Genomic DNA, 20,519 nt, shown 5'->3' with positions numbered 1-20,519 from the left:
AAAATTAACAGAATCAAAGCAAAAAATCAGTCACTAAATTCTGATTCCCCCCCCCCGGCAGGGAGGAATTTCATTTCGGGGAGGTGGGGTTTGAACCCCAAACTCTCCTGGCTACGCCCAGGTGCAGCCCCCTCTCCTTTGCTAACCATTTTTTTCCCACGTGTAGTGTGATTTTTTTGTTTATGCTGGATTCGAAAAATGATCTCTGAAGTGTGGTAGTGTGTTACGCACTGGCGGATCCAGGGCGGGGGGCGGTAGGGGCGATCGAATTTTAGTAAAGAAATCACACAATTTGTATACGAATTTATTATTTATGTTAATAATATATACAAATTATTTATATTTTAACCTTTTTAGATTATTTCGCCCTCCCTCTCTAGTATGTTGACCGATTTGGTGGGATGGGGAGGTAGGTAACTAAAATCTTTTACTGGGGGGGGGGGCGGTCCTACTTTTAATTAAAAATCATAGTTTGTGAACAAAATTAGTTTAATTACAATATAATTTTTATATTATGTCCCTACACTTCTGGTATTTTAGCCAATTCAGTGAGGTGGGGGGGGGGGGCAACTGCTTCTACTGCCCTCCTCACTCTAGCCCTCTGAATGGGGGGGGGCGGTCCTATTTTTATGGAGAAATCATAGCTTGTGAACAAAATTAGCTGAATATCTATATAATATAAGCTACATATTGATGTTTTAACCCATTTATATATTATGTCACACACACACTCTGATCTCAAATTTTATCATTAGTAAATATTAAAATGAATTTGGGTTGTACCAGGTGAGAGGGGCGATACATGTAATCGCCTTCCTCCAATCGGACAAACCAATACTTTTTTCTTTTTGTATTTTAGTTAAGAAATTTTAAAAAATTTAAAAAATATTCACTAATATAACGTATATATGCTATAAATTAAATTCTTATATCGAGTCGCCCCTTATTCGTTTTACGAAATATCATAGAACAAAGTTTTGAGTACCAACAACGGCTAACGATCAGTTTCGTGGACTTCAAAAAAGCGTTTGATAGTGTCCACCGAGAATCACTATGGAAAATAGTTAGAGAATACGGTATACCAGAAAAATTCGTCCAGATCCTACGACACCTTTACAGTCAGTCTAGTTGCTGCATTAAAACAGAAGAGGGAACAACAGAGTTTTTTACAATCGAGACAGGTGTGAGACAGAGGTGCATCTTATCTCCCTTCCTTTTCCTCCTAGCCATCGACTACATAATGAGGAGAGCAATGAACCAGACTGCCTTTGGTATTCCATGGCATGAACAACTCCGATTGAGGGACTTGGACTTTGCTGATGATGTTGCACTACTCGGGGCTACAAATAAATGCATTCAAGAAATGACGGAGAGCCTAGACAGAGAGGCACCCAAAATTGGCCTCCGCATAAACTTGGATAAGACTAAAATTATGCGAGTGGGATATAAGGCAAAGGGTGTCCCCGTCAGACTTGGCGAGTCAAAGCTTGAAGAGCTGGACAAGTTCACGTACCTTGGCAGCATCATAACAAATGATGGAGATGCTTACCATGATGTAGCGTGCCGAATAGGAAAGGCAGGGAGCATTTTCCAAAGGCTGCAGCCTATTTGGACTAGCCAAGCCATTGGACTCGAGACAAAAATACACCTTCTCAACACAATCGTCATTCCAACTGCTACATATGCATGTGAGACGTGGAAGTCATCTGTCAAAATTGAGAAAAGACTAAATGTGGCTCAACAGAGATGGCTGAGACGGATTTTAGGAGTCAGTTACACAGACCGGATCTCAAACAAGGAAATCCTTTGCCGAACTGGGAGTCGAACACTTAGTGAGGTTGTGACTGAGCGTCGCATGAGGTTTGCGGGACATGTTCTACGTCAAAATGAATTACGCACACCAAGAGTTGCGATAACATGGAAGCCAAAACGAGGAAAGCGCAAACAGGGACGTCCTCGTATTACCTGGCGACACACCTTCATGGAGGACCTCAGAACAGTGGACACCAGATGGGAAGAGGCTTCAGACATTGCCAGTGACAGATCATTATGGAGACAGCTTGCCGCCCAATGCGCCGAACGGCGCGGGAGGACCTAAGCTAAGCTAAGCTAAGCCACCTTATTCTTTAATGCCAAATGCAATCATTAGCAGAAATTATAAAAAGGAGCGAGGATTAATGTTTTCACTCTACCGCCCTCTTCCCTTTCCAGACGAAAAGATGACGTATTAAAACAGAATAAGTTAAATATGGCGACAGAGTTTATGTAATTTCACATGAATTTATCATAATGTTTTTAAGAAAGACTTAGGTTTGGAAAATTTAGAATTCATACGAAATTTTTCATTACAAGAGTAACAATTGAGAATAGTTCTGAACCCAAATATTATTTTCCTAGTCGTATTTTTCCAACCTTTACTCAAACTAATATTTTTCTATTGTATAAAAAAATTTGAGACTATAACTCATAACACATATCAAAATCTCAAAAATAAAGCCCAAAAAAGAGGCAAAGAAAAGAGGACTAAGGCCCAAGGATTCCTATGATGATAAAGCTAAAATTGAATAGCGCAAATTCTGAGGTTTCCTAAAATAATATAGAGTAGAATCTAATTGGTTCACTTAATTTCTCCTGCCACTTCCAATTTTTTTAGGGGATTGAATTATGGTTCTGTAACAAAACAAAGTTACAAAAATGTATCACTTACAAATGAGCTTTTTTTTTCGAATAATTTTTTTTTCAGCTGCGATCCTCAAAGCCTTAATCTAAATATGTGGGGTATCTTATCTTTTCAAGGAACTAATCGGTTGTATTTGCAATGTAGTAAGGGCCTATAAATTCATATTAGAATATTTTTCAAGTAAAACATTATTCAAAAGGTCCTTTTTTAAATAGAATGAATAATGAGCTGTAGATGTCAGGAAAATGCGGTTCTGCAGTGAAGAATGCAAAAAAAAAAAACGGTTTTGACGAACCCCACTGGGGGTGCTTACAGCGCTCCCCCAGACTCCCTAGCTGTCAAGGGAAAGGCCTCAACATGGTCTCAACATGGCTGTTTTGTGTGTGTGTGTGTGTGTGTTGTTGTTTTTTTGCCGAAGGTGGAGAACACTGCTTTGTTTTAAAAAATTCTAATGTATTTATCTACGCTGTAAGCGCGTTTATGCTTAGGGTTAGGGTTTGCTGGGCGTTAGGGTTTAGAAAAAAATCGCCCCCCCCTCCCCACTCCGAAGTTATGGATCCGCTAGTGGACTGTTATGGGACATTAGTATTTTATTGGGGGATTGAGAAATTGAGGATTGTTTTCTATTTGTGCAAGTGGATCGGTGTATGTGAATTCGATAAGGAGTATTGTAAAGTATTTCTTTGACAGTGTCCGTACCGGTGACACCCAAATGGAAAAAAAATATTGGCAAAAACTAGCAAATAAACAAAATTATATCTCTAGATATATGCATAAACGTGCCTTGCAATATGTTCTGTACTAACTTAGATCTATATATTTTTAGGCTCTATTTTAAATATTTTATTTTTCTATGGTACAAAAAAAAAGACCTGTAGGGTAGCGGCAAACGTACATTTTCTACAACTAGGTGGTAAATAAATTTAAATTTTGCTACAGATCTATATCTTGAATTCTAGGTTTTTATCCAACGTCGGTTTTGAAAGGACTATCGCGTTTGAGAATTTCCAAATCTAAGACTTTATTGGGTTTGATTAATTAATGTTCAGGAAAAGTTTGCGCACCGTCTTTTAAGTCTTAGACTACTCTAGATCTAAATGCTTATCATTGGAATATTATAAAGTGTAATAGATCTATACATTCGCATAACCAGGATTCTTTATCGGGGAGATCTAAATGCTTATCATTGGAATATTATAAAGTGTAATAGATCTATACATTCCCATAACCAGGATTTTTTCTCGGGGGGAAAGAGAAAAATAATCGCTCTATACGTGCAATAGGTATGTGTGTATTTATTTATGTATACATATATATACAACACGAAGTCAGTGAACAATGTAAACACAAAGACTAGTAGCATATGTCTTATTGTCCAGGAGGATTTATTCTATTAGTCTCATCTCTATTTATTGTGACGTAAGACTGTCTCAATTAACTTCGGAGATGTCTAAGACATGACAATTGATCAAATTAAGGATGAGACACAGTGTCAAGACCGTGACATTGACTATGTACTCAGACTACTCTGAGGAGCTTCTAGTGATTTTTCCTATGTAAAAAAAAAAGATTTGCAAGGTTAATTTTTATTTTTCTCTCTCAACATATCAAAGATCCCAATGCTATTGAATTCCAGTGAAATACATTCCAGCTTATTGTGAACTTTTAAAAACAAATTATTTATCATTCGTTTCACAATTTCACTTGTAATACATTATTCAGTACTTGTAATGGTACATGTAAGCAGAACTATATAAATTGCGTACACTTACATCCCCATTCATCTGCACCATCGTTTGGACATCCATCGAACAGTCCATTGCAGCGTTGCTCACTAGTAAAACATTCTGTCTCCACACCCGAGAAACAAGGAAACTTTCCATCTAATGGATTGCACGATTCTTGGTCTGAAATTATAAATACACTTAAAAATAAATTAAATAAAAATAAGTAAGAGATCCAAATAACAAGGGATCCAAATAACAAGGGATCCAAATGACAAGAGATCCAAATAACAAGAGATCTAAATAACAAGAGATCCAAATAACAAGAGAAGAGATCCAAACAACTAGAGATCCAAATAACAAGAGATCCAAACAACTAGAGATCCAAATAACAAGAGATCCAAACAGCTAGAGATCCAAATAACAAGAGATCCAAACAACTAGAGATCCAAATAACAGGTAGTCAGAGGAACATGTACAAACATAAGAGCATGACTGACTGTTAAACTGCAAATTAATATCTTAGATTTTATTCGCTGAATCCTATACATCAGTGATTTTCAAACAAGTACCACATGGTGAGGATCACAAAAAAGTAGTCCTACTACTGTGAAAGAATAATTATTTTGTGTCAGCGTTCTTTGGGAGAAAAAAGTCATTATAATCACTATATAAAATATTCCTAATTAGCCCTTAATTATTAAAGAATAAAAATAAAGGAGTTGTATAAATGTCAAATGACTGAAAATTCTTATGCGCGATTATGTGACGTCAGATTTTCACGCTCTCTCAAACTAAGAACTAAGAAGATTAATGAGGATTGCAGTATTTCTCTGGCTACGCAGCCCTAGCTGCGACCTACATACTTTGCCACATCCAGCTCAGACATAACCATTTTCCACTGGTGGTCAATTTAGATTTTTTTTGCCGTCTACTTCTGTGCTCGGCAGTTATTTTCTTTTGGCCTCAATGTATATTAAATGTGTATACCGCGGCCTTTGAAAGTGATCTCCAGCTGTCTTGTTCCGAAGCCGCCTGCAGCCAGGTGCTCTCTACAATGTCAGTTAAAGCAAGTTGGCGTTTCCGTGGGGCACCTCTGTTACGTCGATTCACTTTCAGCTCACCCGTACGGGATATGTGCCGCGATGCTGTCGGACCAGAAGAAGTCCCTCTATACATGAAATATATTCATTATTTATTACTAGAATTTCATTTTTCTGGCCTTTTTGAATAGCAAAGTTAGAAAGCAATGCCTCTATTTCTAAACTTTTGGATCTTTCTCGCTCAACGGAAAGAAGAGCCAGTAAAGTCAACATACTCTGTGTCAGAACGTCTTTAGAAATGTTTGATCTACCGTAACTTCAAGAATGAGCGCTCTTCTGAACAAACTGTCACTTGCAAAGTGAGAAATAACATCTCACATGCATGTTGTGACTAAGTTTAGAAAATTTGATGATAAAATATAGTTGTCTATGCAAATATAACAGCCAAATCTCCTATCGAAAACAGACTTGATAAGTCTTTATGGTAGGCTTCTTTGAAGGATTGCATCTCAGAACAATATTCTATTATCTGGTTAAGATGAGACTAGAAGTATGGTGACATCATACAACTCTTTGTTGTTTGCATTTGAAATGAAATTGGACATGAACGACTGAAATATGTTAATTATTTTTATGCCCATGTCATGTAACTGAAAAACAATGAATCGATAGTTCTGTAAAATACGTTGATTTTGAAAGTCTTCTCTGCATCTTGAATTTTCTCTTCTCAAAAGTCAGTAGTAGAATCATCAAAGAGCGAAACACTGCATCAATACCCCAAGATCGCGCCACTTCAGCAGCCTAATTTTTTTTTACACCCTCGAAAAGTAATTTCTTAAATGACATACTTCTTACAGATCTTCTCCAGTTGACTCACAGCTGATCACTTTCCAACATTTTTGACACAACGTTGATTGCGCTTACAATTTTGTACTCGACAATAAGTAGAACTATATTATCGAATGTTTCTAATTTCCTCCTAACTGCTGCAGCTTCCATGCGTTTTTTTCTTTAATACATCAAAATATCTTAATCTCATTGGAGCATTATTCCTTGATGAGCACCTTGAAGGACGCAATGTTCTTTAAACTATTGGATTCAAGAAGTGCCCATCTTGATAAGCTGTGAGCAAAAACACATACACACTTTGAACCAACTCCTATAAATCTGAAACTTCTTGAACACAGCTGACGGAATCATTTAATTTCAAGTTTAAGTTGTTGTTAGCACAGTGAACATAATGCGCAAGAGGCTGCTTTTTTTTTTTAGTTATGTCTGAAGGCCATTGTACTGTCCACTGTCATTGGAAGCACCATCATAGTCTTGGCCTCAACATTTATTTAAAGATAAATGTTGATTTTTTCATTACCAGCAATATTTGTTCAGCCAATTCTACAGACTTCTGGGTCTCACAAATATGAAAACCTATAAATGACTCTCTGATTGCTATTTCTTTGGGTATTCCATCAGCGTAGATCAAAGGCACAATATCGGAAAATAATGCTAATTTGATCACCCTTTTTTATGTCAACAATGATAAAGAAAAATGGAGCGGATTGAATCTTCTTTATTATTCTGACGAGGACTGCGTCGCCCAACAGGTCTATTATCTCGTTTTGAATCTGTGGGGCAAGGTAAGTGGTTGTGTTTTGTGTTTTTTTAAGAAGTTCTTCCAACACTGAATCATACTTTGAGATCAAATATATTACTGCTAAGAAATTTACTTTGTTACTCGTGTCACCTAACATCTTCACGATGACTATGAAATAAAAGGTTGTTGCATGCTAAAGTTAAAGTAATATTGATTATGCGATGAATTATTTTACGCCAGTAATTTTAATTGATAGTTCGTGACGCTGAACAGCTCTTTGTCAATGCGACCATTCATTGAATCCTTCTTTCCATATATTTCATTGGAAGCAATCACAGAACAATCAGCATGGCTGGCAGTAACAAACATTCAGTTTTGGGGAGTAACACATCCAAAAGTGAGGTAGTATTAAACCGCTGTCAGTGTTTAAAAGCTGCTAAAACCTCGATCCTTAGTTGTTCATGAAATGTTTTTTGGGAAATACAAATTAGGCCTACAATATCCCTGTTTGACAATAAATCTCATGACTTCCAAAGATAATTGTATATAATTAGAAAAATGGAAGAAAGACATTTTTTTTTTATTTTCAGTATCATTAAGTCAAATATATTTATAAAATGTACAAGAAATGTTCACAACAAATATAAATATTAGTTAAAGGTGTTTTTTCTGGTCAACTAGCTGCTAAAATTAAAAGAAAACATTTATGTTTGTTTATATAGGCTAAGAATGCACTTTGTATGTAAATATCACGCACATTTTTTAAAATAGACTTTTCATGCAGCGACCTTCGTGTAGTAGCGTGACAAGCAGTTCTCTCAAAATTTCTAAAATAATCATATTTTATTTATTTTTTGTTTAGTGCCCCCATTAGAATAAAAGACGCTTTTTTTTGGGTGCGTTTTGTCTATCGGTCGGTCTGTCCGTCATGTTCAGATAAAAACAATAACTCTAAAAGCTATTGAAAATCTGATTTAACCTTTAATGTTCCTTCCGAAACATCTCAATAGTTTTAAGTATCTATAATATATTGTTCCGGATGTTTTTTTGTGAATAACAAATCAATGCCAAGGAATGTTTGTTTGCTCTTCTAACTTATATTTCATTTAATTTCTATGCTTAAACGTTGCAAAAACACATGATATGTTGTTCCGGTTTTTTAATGTAAATAACATATATATGCTAAATGAAAATCTCTATACTGACTTATATTCCATTCACTATAAAGTTTTTTTGTTTTGTTTTACATGTTTTCGGATGTTCCTTCAGACTGGACGATGGTTTATTTCCTAATTCAAACCTCCCGCAGGACGACGGGGGATGGGAGCGGGCAGGGTTTGAACCCAGGACCACCGATAAATCCAAACGACAGTCCAGCGCGCAAACCGAACGACCAGGCAGTAGTTTCGGATTTTTGTTTTATAAAAATAAATTATGTCAAATGATTGTTGGAAATCGCAAAATTGACTAATATCACACTTATATTCTTGCACAATACGTCACTATAGTTTAATTATCGATATCAATTTTCCGTATTTTGAACTTAAAACAAATTTATGTCAAATGACTTTATTTTGTCAAAAAAATCGACAATAGGTTGTTCAGAATTTTAAAATAAGAAAATAATTTACTAGAAACGATTATTGAGAATCACTTTTTAGACTTATTTTACATTTAATTTTCTTGCTGAAACATAACAAAAGTTTTTAATCGGTAAAGAATGTTCCGGCTTTTGTTTTGAAAAAGAAATCGACCTACATTACTTTAATTTTCTTACAAATCGTCGCCAAAAATTTCCGAATTTTATATGAAAAATCTACTAACGCCATATAACTGTTTGAAATCCCTCTTCTAATTAATAAAACAAATAATCTTCTTCTCATTTACGAAAATAGGTTGTTTCGGATTTTTTATAAAAAAAATATTTTAACTCTATGTAAAATCTCACTTCTCTCTTACACTACATTTAATTTTCTAACTAAAACGTTACAAAATCTAATTATCGTTAATATTATGTTCCGATTTTTAAGGAAAACCACTTCCTAACACCAAAGTATGGTATGAAAATCTCTCCACAATGCTATCTAATTTTCATACGAGACCATCCAAAAAATTTAATTAACGGTATTAAATTTATCTGGAATTCTCTTTTTCTCTCACTATATATACATACATTCGGAACATTCTATTATACATACTAAAAACTATCGCGATGTTTCGGAAGGAAAATTAAAGGATAAATCAGATTGTTTATTAAACCTCGTTATCTGACTCGTATTTAAAAAAGATATAATAGCTATTATATGTAGATTTTTTAAACTAGATATAGATTTTTTACAGTATATCTAGAATTTTAAACTAGATCTATATTTATATTCTAATTAAAATCATTGCGGATTCTAGATCTAGAATTTCTAGTTCTAGTTTAGAATGATATAGACTAGATAAATCAAGATAAAGAATTTCAATTTGTAGACTTAAAGTGCAGGTTTTGATTTCCAATCGTCGAGATCAATATTGCAATGTTATAATAAACTAAAACTAATCTACTATTTTTAAATTTCACGTTGCATTCAGTCTATTGATAAATTATATAGGGCTTTTTGTTAGTTTGGTATAACATTGCCGGGCAAGCTACCCTGCTTGGAGCCCGGTTGGAAACATTCGTGGGAGGAGACGACTAGGTCTATGGGTAGCAAAACAAGACTCCCGTGGAAGTGCCTAAGAGGGTGCCAGAGCATCCTCATTGCACTGTGCGGGGATGTAAAAGAGCTCCAGCAACCTTTGTCAACGTCTAGGCGCCGTCCCGAAAGGGGCCGTTACATAAATGGCGTGTCCTACATGGTCAGCCTGGTAGATTAAAGGAATATGGCGGGGGGACCCTGGTGTCGTGGGCTCCGGCTGCGTCTCTAGTCCTTGAGTCCAGAGTGTCCGTGTCAAAAGAAGTGAACGTGAAATGAAACACGAGTTTAACCCCCTTCCCTGACAGAATGGTGTATACGAGGTGTATATCGTTCACTCAGGTCGGTGAAAGGGAGCTCTTGGTCGCTTCTGCGGGCCTTAGGGTTCCAAGTGCTATACACAACTCTACACGACAGTTTCAAATGGTATAACATTGAGAACATTTTGAGGAAGATTTTTTATTTGTTTTTTAATCAGCTTTTACAAACATCCATTTTTTGTTTACTTTTGGTGCTATCCCCAAGGGTTCATGTGGGCCCCAATTGGTCACAAATAATAAGCCCAAGCGCAATGAAACCCGGGCTCATTGAATCCGTTTGCGCCATGGATGCTATGCCACTGGGCATACTTTTGTATAAATGGTGGATAGGTTACTACTTTTAAAAACAAATTTTTAAATTTATAACTACTCTGTGGCGTTTAATGGGTCCGTAGTAAGAACGTTATAGTTTCATATTTAATTTTTTTTTATATTTAACCAAAATAATGTCTGATGTGCTTCTAATAGTGTTTGGCCTACTTCCTCTAGATCTAATATTGCGTTAGTACTCGGGCAAACATTGTTCTCGCTATTGATAACAGAGTTAATTCGCTCCTCTGTATGACATTAGGGATGCCGTCATATAAATACCATTATCCCATAACAATACTATATCTTCACCAAATATAAGATATTATAACAATTGTACAAATATCTTTCTTTTTATAACAAAAAATCGCTTAAAATGAATTTCCATAAAAATGAAATTGTTATACCTGCCCTAAAAAAAAACAAAAAAAAAACAACTGAAAAGATTAGCACATGTTCTATCGAATAATCACCACGATATTATTAGTATTTTATCACATTTTTATTTTATCAATAATTTTCTTCCAATGAAAACAATAATACTTGAGCTCAGTGGCGACACTAGGGTCGGTGTGGTAGCCTAAGTTTGGGTGTCATACCTCCCCCCCCCAACCAAGAAAAAAAAATCTTCCCCTAAAAAAACAAACAACTATTGTTTCTTTTTATTATGTTGAACAATAAAACTGTAAGCTAATTAATTGATTGGTTACAAACGAAAATGGTTTTCGATTATATTTATCATTTATTTTACATAGAATACAAATGTAAAATTATTGAATTGAGAAACCTTGAGTTGAAAATATTTTTTATTACAGATTATTTAAGACCTTCTTACGGATAAGGTTTTAAATTATACTAGTTTTTCTCAGCCACCGCGCCTCCCAACGATCTCATAGAAATATATAAAACAGGCTTAGAAGGATCCTACGAATAACATACCGAGATAATGTTAACAATTGAGAAATCGTTTCCCGCACAGACAATCGTCATGTAAGGGAAGTGGCAACAGAAAGTCGACATTTGTGAGACAAATCATTAGACAAGATTAAATACGTTTAATAAAGTCAGACTTAACATGAAAGCCAAAGAGGAACGCAAAAACAGGGCAGTTCACGTCTAACATGGCGTCATACGTTTTTGGAAATCTGAATTTCGTGGCACCATTTCTTTGAAGAGCTTGCAGCCCTATACGTAGAATGGCGCTCGAGGGGCTTAAGTCTATATGTTTCTCAACATTAATAACAATTGTTACGTTCGCCACTCAACTGATCAGATGTTTGGGGAAGCGCCTCAAGCTCACTCAGAGTTGTCAGGGGCGAAGCACTGGGGGTCAAGCGTGTTTCTTTCATTTCTCAGCTTTAGAAACTCTTTCTCCTGGCGTCAACAACGCATTATTTTTCTCAAAATAGGAATAGAATTAAATTAAGAAAGTTTGGGACAAGTTAATAGTAAACTGTGAAAAACATTCTAGGTAGTAATTTTTATTTTTAAATATTGCATTTTGTAAAAGTGCGTTTTTTGCCGACTTCGGTGTCACCCCCCTGGTGAGTGTCATCCGCTGCGACCTGAACCCCCCGCACTCCTAGTGACGCCACTGCTTGAGCTGTTGATTTATCTCTACTTTAACTATTTAGTTGATTCTTAGACTTTGAAAAATATGTTTAACAAAAGGACATACTCGGTAATCTTGTGACATCTGCATCAGTGATAATGATGATTCCAGCACTCTGAATGAAATAAACATTGTGGATTTCATCAGAATTAGAAATTACAGCAGCCAGCATCAAATCATAAAAAAATATGTTTATACCTTTATGTCTCTAAAAGTCCATAAGAGGCCTTTCTTACCAGTCTAATGTGGGTTTATGGAATAAAAAAAAAGCAATAAGAATTTCAAAATATTCTCACTTAAGGCAAAGTAGACATTTACCAAAGAGGCACTCACGATCGTTAAAAAAAAATCCTACACATAAAGAAGGCTGGAAGGTAGGATCAAATCATGTCATTTTTAGGGCTAAGTGTTTTGGGTGGAGTATTTATGTGTTTCGGGCGGAGTATTTATGTGTTTCAGGCATATGAACAAATGTGTAGAGTAGAATGTCATTGGATGAGTTCACTTATGGGATGTGTGATTCTTGTCAAAGTGAAGCTTTTTCTTTGTATTGGCTTATGAATCATTGGTAAAAAATGTGAAGGTATACAGTTTGTGTTCCTTGTCTTGTAATGAAAAAAAATTCATAGAGAAAATGACACACTCTGAGAACAAAATGGCATGCTACTTATACAAATGAAAGAAAAAGCTAAAACTCATTATCTTAATGTTAGTAAAATGCAACAAACATTTTTGGAATATTTTAAAACATTATCTGGGGTAAGTGGCACAGCATGCAGTAATAGTTCAAATAGACCACCTATCTCCGTAAAATTACTGATGTGAAATATATACAAATTCTAGGAGTCACTCATCTTAAATTTAAATTTTTAAATTTGAACATAGATAGAAACACGGACAACCAATTCTGACCTTAAATGTTGTGTTTCCATCAATGCCATAATCTGAACCATGAAAAAAAGTGTATTGATATTCTGTGTCACTGACTCTCCATAGGTGTTTGAAACTACTGTTGGCAGGCTGGTCATAACTTAACAGTTCATCTATCAGCTGAGCACAAAAAATGACAAGAAAAAATATTTTTCATTTGAAGATATGAATAGATTTTTATAATTTATTTAATAACAAGGTTACAAAGACAGTTTGTCTGGAAACACAAACTTAAAATCGGCCCCTAAGTGGTCCACCAAGGCAGGTAAAAAGGCAGGTTTCAATATTTTCTATCAAAGGCAAATGACAGAAAAGAATGAAGAATGAAGGTTGGCAGATCTTGTGTGGTGCCCCAACGTTCCAGCAGACCAAGGGATAGGTGAAAGTGAAGGTGAAGCTAGGTGTGAACCTGGCCTAACTGATGTCATATAATGATTATCTAATTGATCTAATTGTTTTGTAAAGGGTCAATCTCTTATTCAAAATCTTAAGAAAAAAAAAAACATTTCCGTAAAATAAAAAATAAAAAAATTCCTTTAATTAAGTGTCCAATAAGTGTCCAATAAGTGGCTAGTTGCACTGCAGTTCACGAGAGAATATGAAAACTACTTATTAATTGTTATTTTAAATTATGTTTCACTTATGTACATATTAAATAGATTTTTTCTCTTTAAAAAAAAGTAAAATTTTTTTTTTGAAAATGTAATAGTATGGCAGAACTTACTAAACTTAGCAATACATTTGTAAAAAAAATTATTATTCTTCAAAAAATGTAAAACCGTAGCCGTTGTATCAGAACTTTGAAAGGTCTAAAATATCATGGTGTCTGAATTTCAATATCTTTTCTAGTTTACGAGTTCTAAACCGGACAACCACGCAAAACTAATAGCGTCTTTTCTCCTTTCCGGGGCTGCTAAAAAAATCAAACATCAAGCTTTTTAAGCTTAATATTGATATTAAAGTAATGTAAGAAAATACAATTAAATCAGCCTCTAATGATTTAGTAGGCCTATACAAAAATATGTTTAAAAAAATGTATGCTGAATATAGTTCTATTCTATACATTTCCTTTAATATGTCAATTAATTTAAAGTATAATATCTTCAAAAATTAAATATATAAATGTATATATATATATATATATATATATATATATATATATATATATATATATATATATATTTATATATATATATATCTTAACACCCTTTTAAACTTCTAATATATTTTAGTCATTATATGTGTGTTGGATGTGTACACTCACTTGTCTACAACAAAAAAACAACAACAATGGACAACCTAATGACCATGAAGTACAATGTTGTGAAAACATTACATTTATTTTTTTGTAAAAATAAATACCATTAATTTTAATAATGAATTTCTATTTTTTATGATGAATACAAAACTTAGAAAAACCTTATTCTCTGTGATGCCATCATTCATTCCTCTAGAGTAAAGATCCAGTAACATAGCACTAAATGCCACATAAGAACCAGGATCAGCATATGCATTAAATTCTACTGTATTTCTGCTGAAATCTTTACCACGGTTAATGTAGAGTGACACCTGTGTAAGAAGAAACTTTTCTTTACCATACCTCAAAATCCACAAAATAAATAGCGTTTTCTTTTCTTTTTATGGTTTTGGTTTGGGTAATATTGTACATCAGTATGCTAAGTGTTATTTAATAATTAAATAATGCTGTAAGAAATTATATTTTCTATAGTAAACTTTAATTAGAAAAAAACCCAGTATTTATGAATTGTTCCAACACAAAACACAAAGTAGAGAATTTTGACTAAACAGAAATCAGTTAAAGGAGCTTAAAAACATTTTTCATCTAATTGATTAACAAAAAGTTTGTCACTATTCTTTTTATACAGCTGTTATACAACTGCATGACTTTCATCAATTGTAACTAATCATCAAATAGATCTCAGAACATTTTCTAAGATTTGTATAATAGTATGTATCTTAAACATTGTTTTTTTCAATATGCCTAAAATTAGAAACAAACATATTTTTCTATTTGTTGTAATAATGTATATAGGCATATCCAATAATTTTTTTTAAAGTTGTACTGGTTTCATTATAAATGATATAAGATGAGGAGTAACAAGGTTCTGATTTATTTACTATCTATTAAGGCTATACAGTTTTATTAGAAATGACCCACATTGGATCTCTATTTAACATGACATAAAAAAATTACTTGATTCTGTCTAGTGCCATTTACAAAAAAACTGAGAACATCAGATACTATCTCCTCAGGCTCTTTGATATAATAAACTATAACTCTGGCTGTGGGAACCATCTCTCTTGAAAGTGCAACAGAAAAAGTCTTCTGCTTGGTTGACATCTCCAGTTCATCTGCGATAATAATATTGCTCTGAGCCACAACCTATTTATAAAAGAAAACATAATACCTTTATGACTTCAGCACTGATAAATAAATTAATTTATAGAAAAAAAAAAGAAGAAACGAAAAGATCAAAGAGATTTTTCAAAAATGTTTTATGGAAAATGAGTTGGAAATAAGGAAAAAAAAAAAACAAGTAAAAGGGATTTGATGATAATGTGTCCAAAACTAAATTGATTTTAATTAAAATTGAATTTGTACTGTTTCTAACCTGATAATAAATTCTGGGAACAAAATGACTCAATGTGACATGAAAGATCATATATTCATTAATCTGAAAACAAACAAAATGACTCATTGTGACTTGATCTTAACTTGTGTTGGTGACAAAGTGACTTAACCCTAACAAAACCATACATATATATTTCGACAATTGAACAATTACAAATTCTGGTTCAATTGTACTTTTGTTATAGTGTTTCTTTCCAACAAGACGTCATTGAAAGAAAAGAGATTTACCAAATGATATCTATATGTAAGTATAAACAAAAGTGATTAATGCAAAAGTAAAGCAATATATCCTGTCAGACAACAGCTTTATATGTGTGTGTACATATATAAGTGTATATATATATATATATATATATATATATATATATATATATATATATATATATATATATATATATATATATATATATATATATCTGTTTTAACTCTATCCGCAGTGGGATTTGGGGGGGGGGGGGCTTGATCTCTTTAGAGACCCGGGGGGGGGGGGGTCTTGATCTCTTTAGGGACCCCTCTGCATTTTCAAATTCGACATCATGACATGACGTAATATTTAATGTAAAAAAACACATTTCGGACACTCATTTGGGGTCCACCTCAAGTGGTGGCCGGGGGGGGGATTTCATATTTGGACAACCCCTCCTCCCACTCTAGCTACGCCACTGTCTATCGCTAGAGGTAATTGTGTGTGTGTAGTCAGCTGACACAAATAACTCAGATCAACGCTATACAACGGTCAACAATGATGAGTGACAACTCTTAAGGAAAGATTTGTGTGGTTAACAGTACTCAGGGCCAGTCACGCTGGATATGGTCATGTGACCATCAAGAAAAGGCGATGTTCCGTCGGTTTACGAAAAGGCCTTCGTTAACCCTATAGAAAGAGCGAATGTGTAGAGAGACGTCACTTTACAAGTACGAGAGGAGGTCGAGATTCAAGATCCAGGCAGTACCGGTGCAGTGAAACCAGTGTGAAGTAGGTCCTGAATAGTTAAAACCAGTGCAAGTCCTGGACGGGGCTGGGGAAGTCAGTAGAATTTATTACAGCAGTACAGAAATATGCGATGGTACAGATATCCACAGTATAATTTTTTATAGTAAGTGTTCCGAGTTTCCATTTGTACAGTCAATTAATTTATTAGTAATTAAAGTGTTACGTTACTTTGAGCCCTGTGTTGTCAAGTTTCTTTGAGTTGGTATTGTCGTGTGTTGTGTTACAGAGAACCTGGATAGAGAGAGTCGCTACAATATCTATCTACAGCTGTGGCATTTTACGTCTCGAGAGACGATATTTTCCCTTTGCACTTCTTGTGTGACTAAAGAGACTTGATACACAGCTGCGTTCTCGGGTTGGGGTTGTAATCACCACGCGCCGTGGCATTTTCACCCTTCTTTCTACTACTGTTGTGTATGGCATCTGCAATTCGGGACCCTTCCTTTATGTTCGAATTTTTATGTCGATTCTTCTTCTTTGTTCTCATTTTTTTTTTGTTGGAGGGTTCAGATCAGTAATCCTCTATCTGAGATGAACCGCGAAGTGGTTTCCAGATCAGGCAGATCACCATTTACATTATATAGTTTTTATTCTATAAGAGGGTTTAGGGACCAGAGTCTTGTTCGGGCCTCTCGATAGAGTATGCAGCTTTGAAGGACATGCTCGGCATTCTCTGTTAATACTCCACAAGGGTAGGTTTTATTAGTCCCTACTATTAGCTTTCGAGAAATATGTTGTCTTATTCTGTTGTGTCCGGTTCTGAGGCAAAAAATTATGCGTTGGTCATAGCTTATAATAGGCGTCGTTGTTCTTTTAATTAGAATTAGAGCAAGTCTAGTTCTCAGTTATTCTACTCTCTATCATTTTGTCTGGATTGAGAGGAATTTCCAATTGCTTGTTCATTCTTTGTCTGCTTTGCTTTTTCATTGCCTTTTCATTTCAATGTAAGCTGGGATCCACTGAAGAACAGTTTCCTTGTTTATTGAGTTGCTTTATATAAGAAGTATCAAAGTTTTTCAGGCTTTGAAGGATTGTTTTGGAAGATTATTTTGGCCTGATTACCATTGAAATTTACGCACAAAAAAAGTTTAAATGACATTTAAAAACGGAAGGACGTTTAAACTTAACTTTTCTTCATTATATGGCTTAAAAAACTTATTGGGTAGAAATAGTGGACATATAATATACTTTTGTTAAATTCAACCTTTGCTGTTTCGTGAAAACAGATTAGTTCTAGATCTATGGTAAGCACTTTTTCAAGTGGGATAATTAGTAATAGTTGAGTCAGTGGATGAGGTTTCTTGCGTATATATTTTATATCTCTATATATAATTCTCTTCATGGCTCAAAAGTTTAGACGAGAAGAAGTAAGAAGAAGTAAAGGAAAGACCACTCTCTTATTTCTGCGGATAGTCACCCCACGAAAAAACAAGAAGGGGAGAGAACAAGTATTCACCGGTAACTACGGATGGCTACCTGGTCGTGCGGTTTATATAATAGAACACTAAACACTATTAATGTAAATGCCCATTTTTAAGTTTGTAAAATAATAATTTGTTTTTATAAAAATCTGGCTATGCCTATAGTACTCTTAACAAAATTATGACTAAAATTATTATGAACGTCGAGTTGCTAGATTCATCATCTTTTGTGTGTCTGATAAACCCAGAGAATCAAGATATAGAATCTATTATTTAGGCGCCCTATTATATAGAATCTAGCTCTAGTCGACTTTAGACTAGATCTAGGATAAATCTCAAGTCTAGATGATCAGCTTCATCTTACCTTGACTTGATCATGCATGGCATGATCAACATGTCATGTCATGATGATTAATCTGAGAATCTGACTTCCTGACTTGTTAACTTAAACTTTGTCTTAGCCTTAGCTTCTTCATAAGTGAATCATGAATGGAAATGCTTGGCTCACGGTGTCACAGATCGTTTTTTATCTTTACTAACGACTCTAATCTATATCTAGTTTATATCTATATTTTATATGATAATAATAGACCTAGACTCTTATGGTACTTTTAACTTTATAAGATCTAGAATCTGTATCTAGATCTATTCCTATACACTGCTAATACACTACAGACTTAATGTTTCTGATGAGCAATACTACTGTCTACAGCCATTGCCCATTAACATAGGCCCTACTCATGTACTAGATCTAGCTCTTTTGATCACAACTCATATCTTGCCTAGATATAAACAACTGTACTAGATTAGACTAGACATTCTAATTGGTTATATTTTCTTTTTTCATTATTCTCAGACATTTCAATAGGTACCAAAATTGTGCTATTATTCACTGTAGATCTAGATCTTAACTTTTCTCTTAACTACCAAAGAAGTACACAAAGGATGTTAAAAAGGTACCCAAAGGGCTCTAATTGGTACCATTCAATGTGTGGATTCAAGTATTTACCCAGATACTGCCACAATATGTTCTTATTGTTTTTAAAGGAGTTTGCACACAGTGCCAGAAGCTGTATAAATAAATTTAACAGTAAATTTTTAAGTAATTAATAATTTATTTTTAAAATTTATGTAAGTCTATTTTAATAGACCTCACGTGGTGCTTTATCTCTTCTATATAATTTACGATCTCATGTTTAATTCATGATGGTTGACAGTTTTTTTTTCATTGTTTTATCAATAAGATCACGTGACTAAATGTTGTTTGTTTACGATTGGTGAATAAGGTCCATTGTAAGAATCCATGTGCTATTTTATTTAAAGCTAATTTTCTAGGTGAATATTTACACAATATTGTTGTTATGTTGTAAATAAAACATATATTCCCTCCAGCCTGTGCAGGGTATTTTTAAAGTGATAATTGGCTCATGCAGGCCAATACCACTCTTTTGTTATCTAAGGTGTTTTCCTTCAAATTATACTTTCTTGCATAAGAATTAAATATATTTTGCAACAATTCTCAATTAGAAGTACAGATTAACCAGTTATCTTGGTGGAAAAGGATGTCAGATGAGTTGAGAAAATGCTTAAAGAAAGTCTTTACATAATTCTTTGAACTCAGTCACAAAGTTATATTTTGGAGATTTTTAAAATTTAATTAGAATTTTATTATTGCTCACATTAAAAGCAATTGTTTTTTTCTTTTCCGCAGATGTATATTTCAAGAAGAAATGATGCTTTCTTATTCCTAAGAGTTTATCAATAGGATGAATGCCACAAAACTCACTTGTTATGCCAGAAACTCTTCCTACGAAACTTCCAGAAAGTGAAAAAAAAGTAAAGTTTCCCCTTTCAGACCTTGTGATCGATAGGGCAGATGATGTAAAGATCATCTGTTTCTGACCATTCTGTTGCCTACGGTTAACGAGGGTGTCATGTGGCCAGCACAATGACCAACTGCCTTTACTTTCCCCAATTAATGTCAGGTACCCATTAGAGCTGAGTGGACTCAGACTCAAATTAAAAATTCCAGTCTTCACCAGGATTTGAACCCCGGTCCCCGGTTCAGAAGCCAAGCGCTTTACCGCTAAGCCACCAGGCCTCCTTCCAGTAAGTAGGGCAGCTTAAAATTTAATACTTTTATCTTAGTGCAAAAAGAATAAAAGCAGTCTTCAAATTCTCCCTTTAAATTTGCAAAGATATGTATACAGTAAAAAATTATGTTTCAAACACTCAGTACAATATTCAATGACCCTCTTTATTTGGGTTACCTCAGCATGCTTGTGCAGAAAATTTCCTGAATTTTTTTAAAAATCTGTCACTTCACTTTCAAGTACATTTAATGATTCATTAAGTTTTCATAATATTACTGAATATAATGTCAAAGATTTTGTAATATTTTTGTTTCATAATATGTTCCCATAGCATTTTTTATGTAAAACCTCTAATATACTTTACTATACTCCTAATATACTTTTTAAGGAACTATTTTGTTAGATGTTTTCAGAATTGATTTTATCTGTAAAGGACTTGAACATATGGAAGTTTGGTACTATATGAAA

The 20,519-nt window shown here is 34.2% G+C and overlaps 1 protein-coding gene across 2 annotated transcripts in view; it reads right to left on the bottom strand.

Annotated features, from left to right (window-relative positions):
• Nucleotides 1–20,519, bottom strand: part of LOC106069365 (alpha-2-macroglobulin-like) — a 237,685-nt gene that overhangs the window by 132,955 nt on the left and 84,211 nt on the right. For both annotated transcript variants that reach the window (XR_008778985.1, XM_056036079.1), the window contains exons 12-17: nucleotides 15,524–15,586; nucleotides 15,106–15,294; nucleotides 14,310–14,459; nucleotides 12,873–13,010; nucleotides 12,027–12,075; nucleotides 4,453–4,587 (exon numbers count right to left, since the gene is read on the bottom strand). Coding sequence is in view for 1 of the 2 variants with exons in the window: in XM_056036079.1 (XP_055892054.1) it covers nucleotides 4,453–4,587; nucleotides 12,027–12,075; nucleotides 12,873–13,010; nucleotides 14,310–14,459; nucleotides 15,106–15,294; nucleotides 15,524–15,586 (724 nt within the window). In the remaining variant the exon portion in view is untranslated. The remainder of the gene's footprint in view (nucleotides 1–4,452; nucleotides 4,588–12,026; nucleotides 12,076–12,872; nucleotides 13,011–14,309; nucleotides 14,460–15,105; nucleotides 15,295–15,523; nucleotides 15,587–20,519) is intronic.

Source organism: Biomphalaria glabrata, chromosome 7 (genome assembly GCF_947242115.1).
Source record: "Biomphalaria glabrata chromosome 7, xgBioGlab47.1, whole genome shotgun sequence".
Classification (NCBI taxonomy): Eukaryota; Metazoa; Mollusca; class Gastropoda; family Planorbidae; genus Biomphalaria; species Biomphalaria glabrata.
The sequence above is the reverse complement of the archived record's forward strand: the minus strand, read 5'-3'. Positions and strand labels throughout refer to the sequence as shown.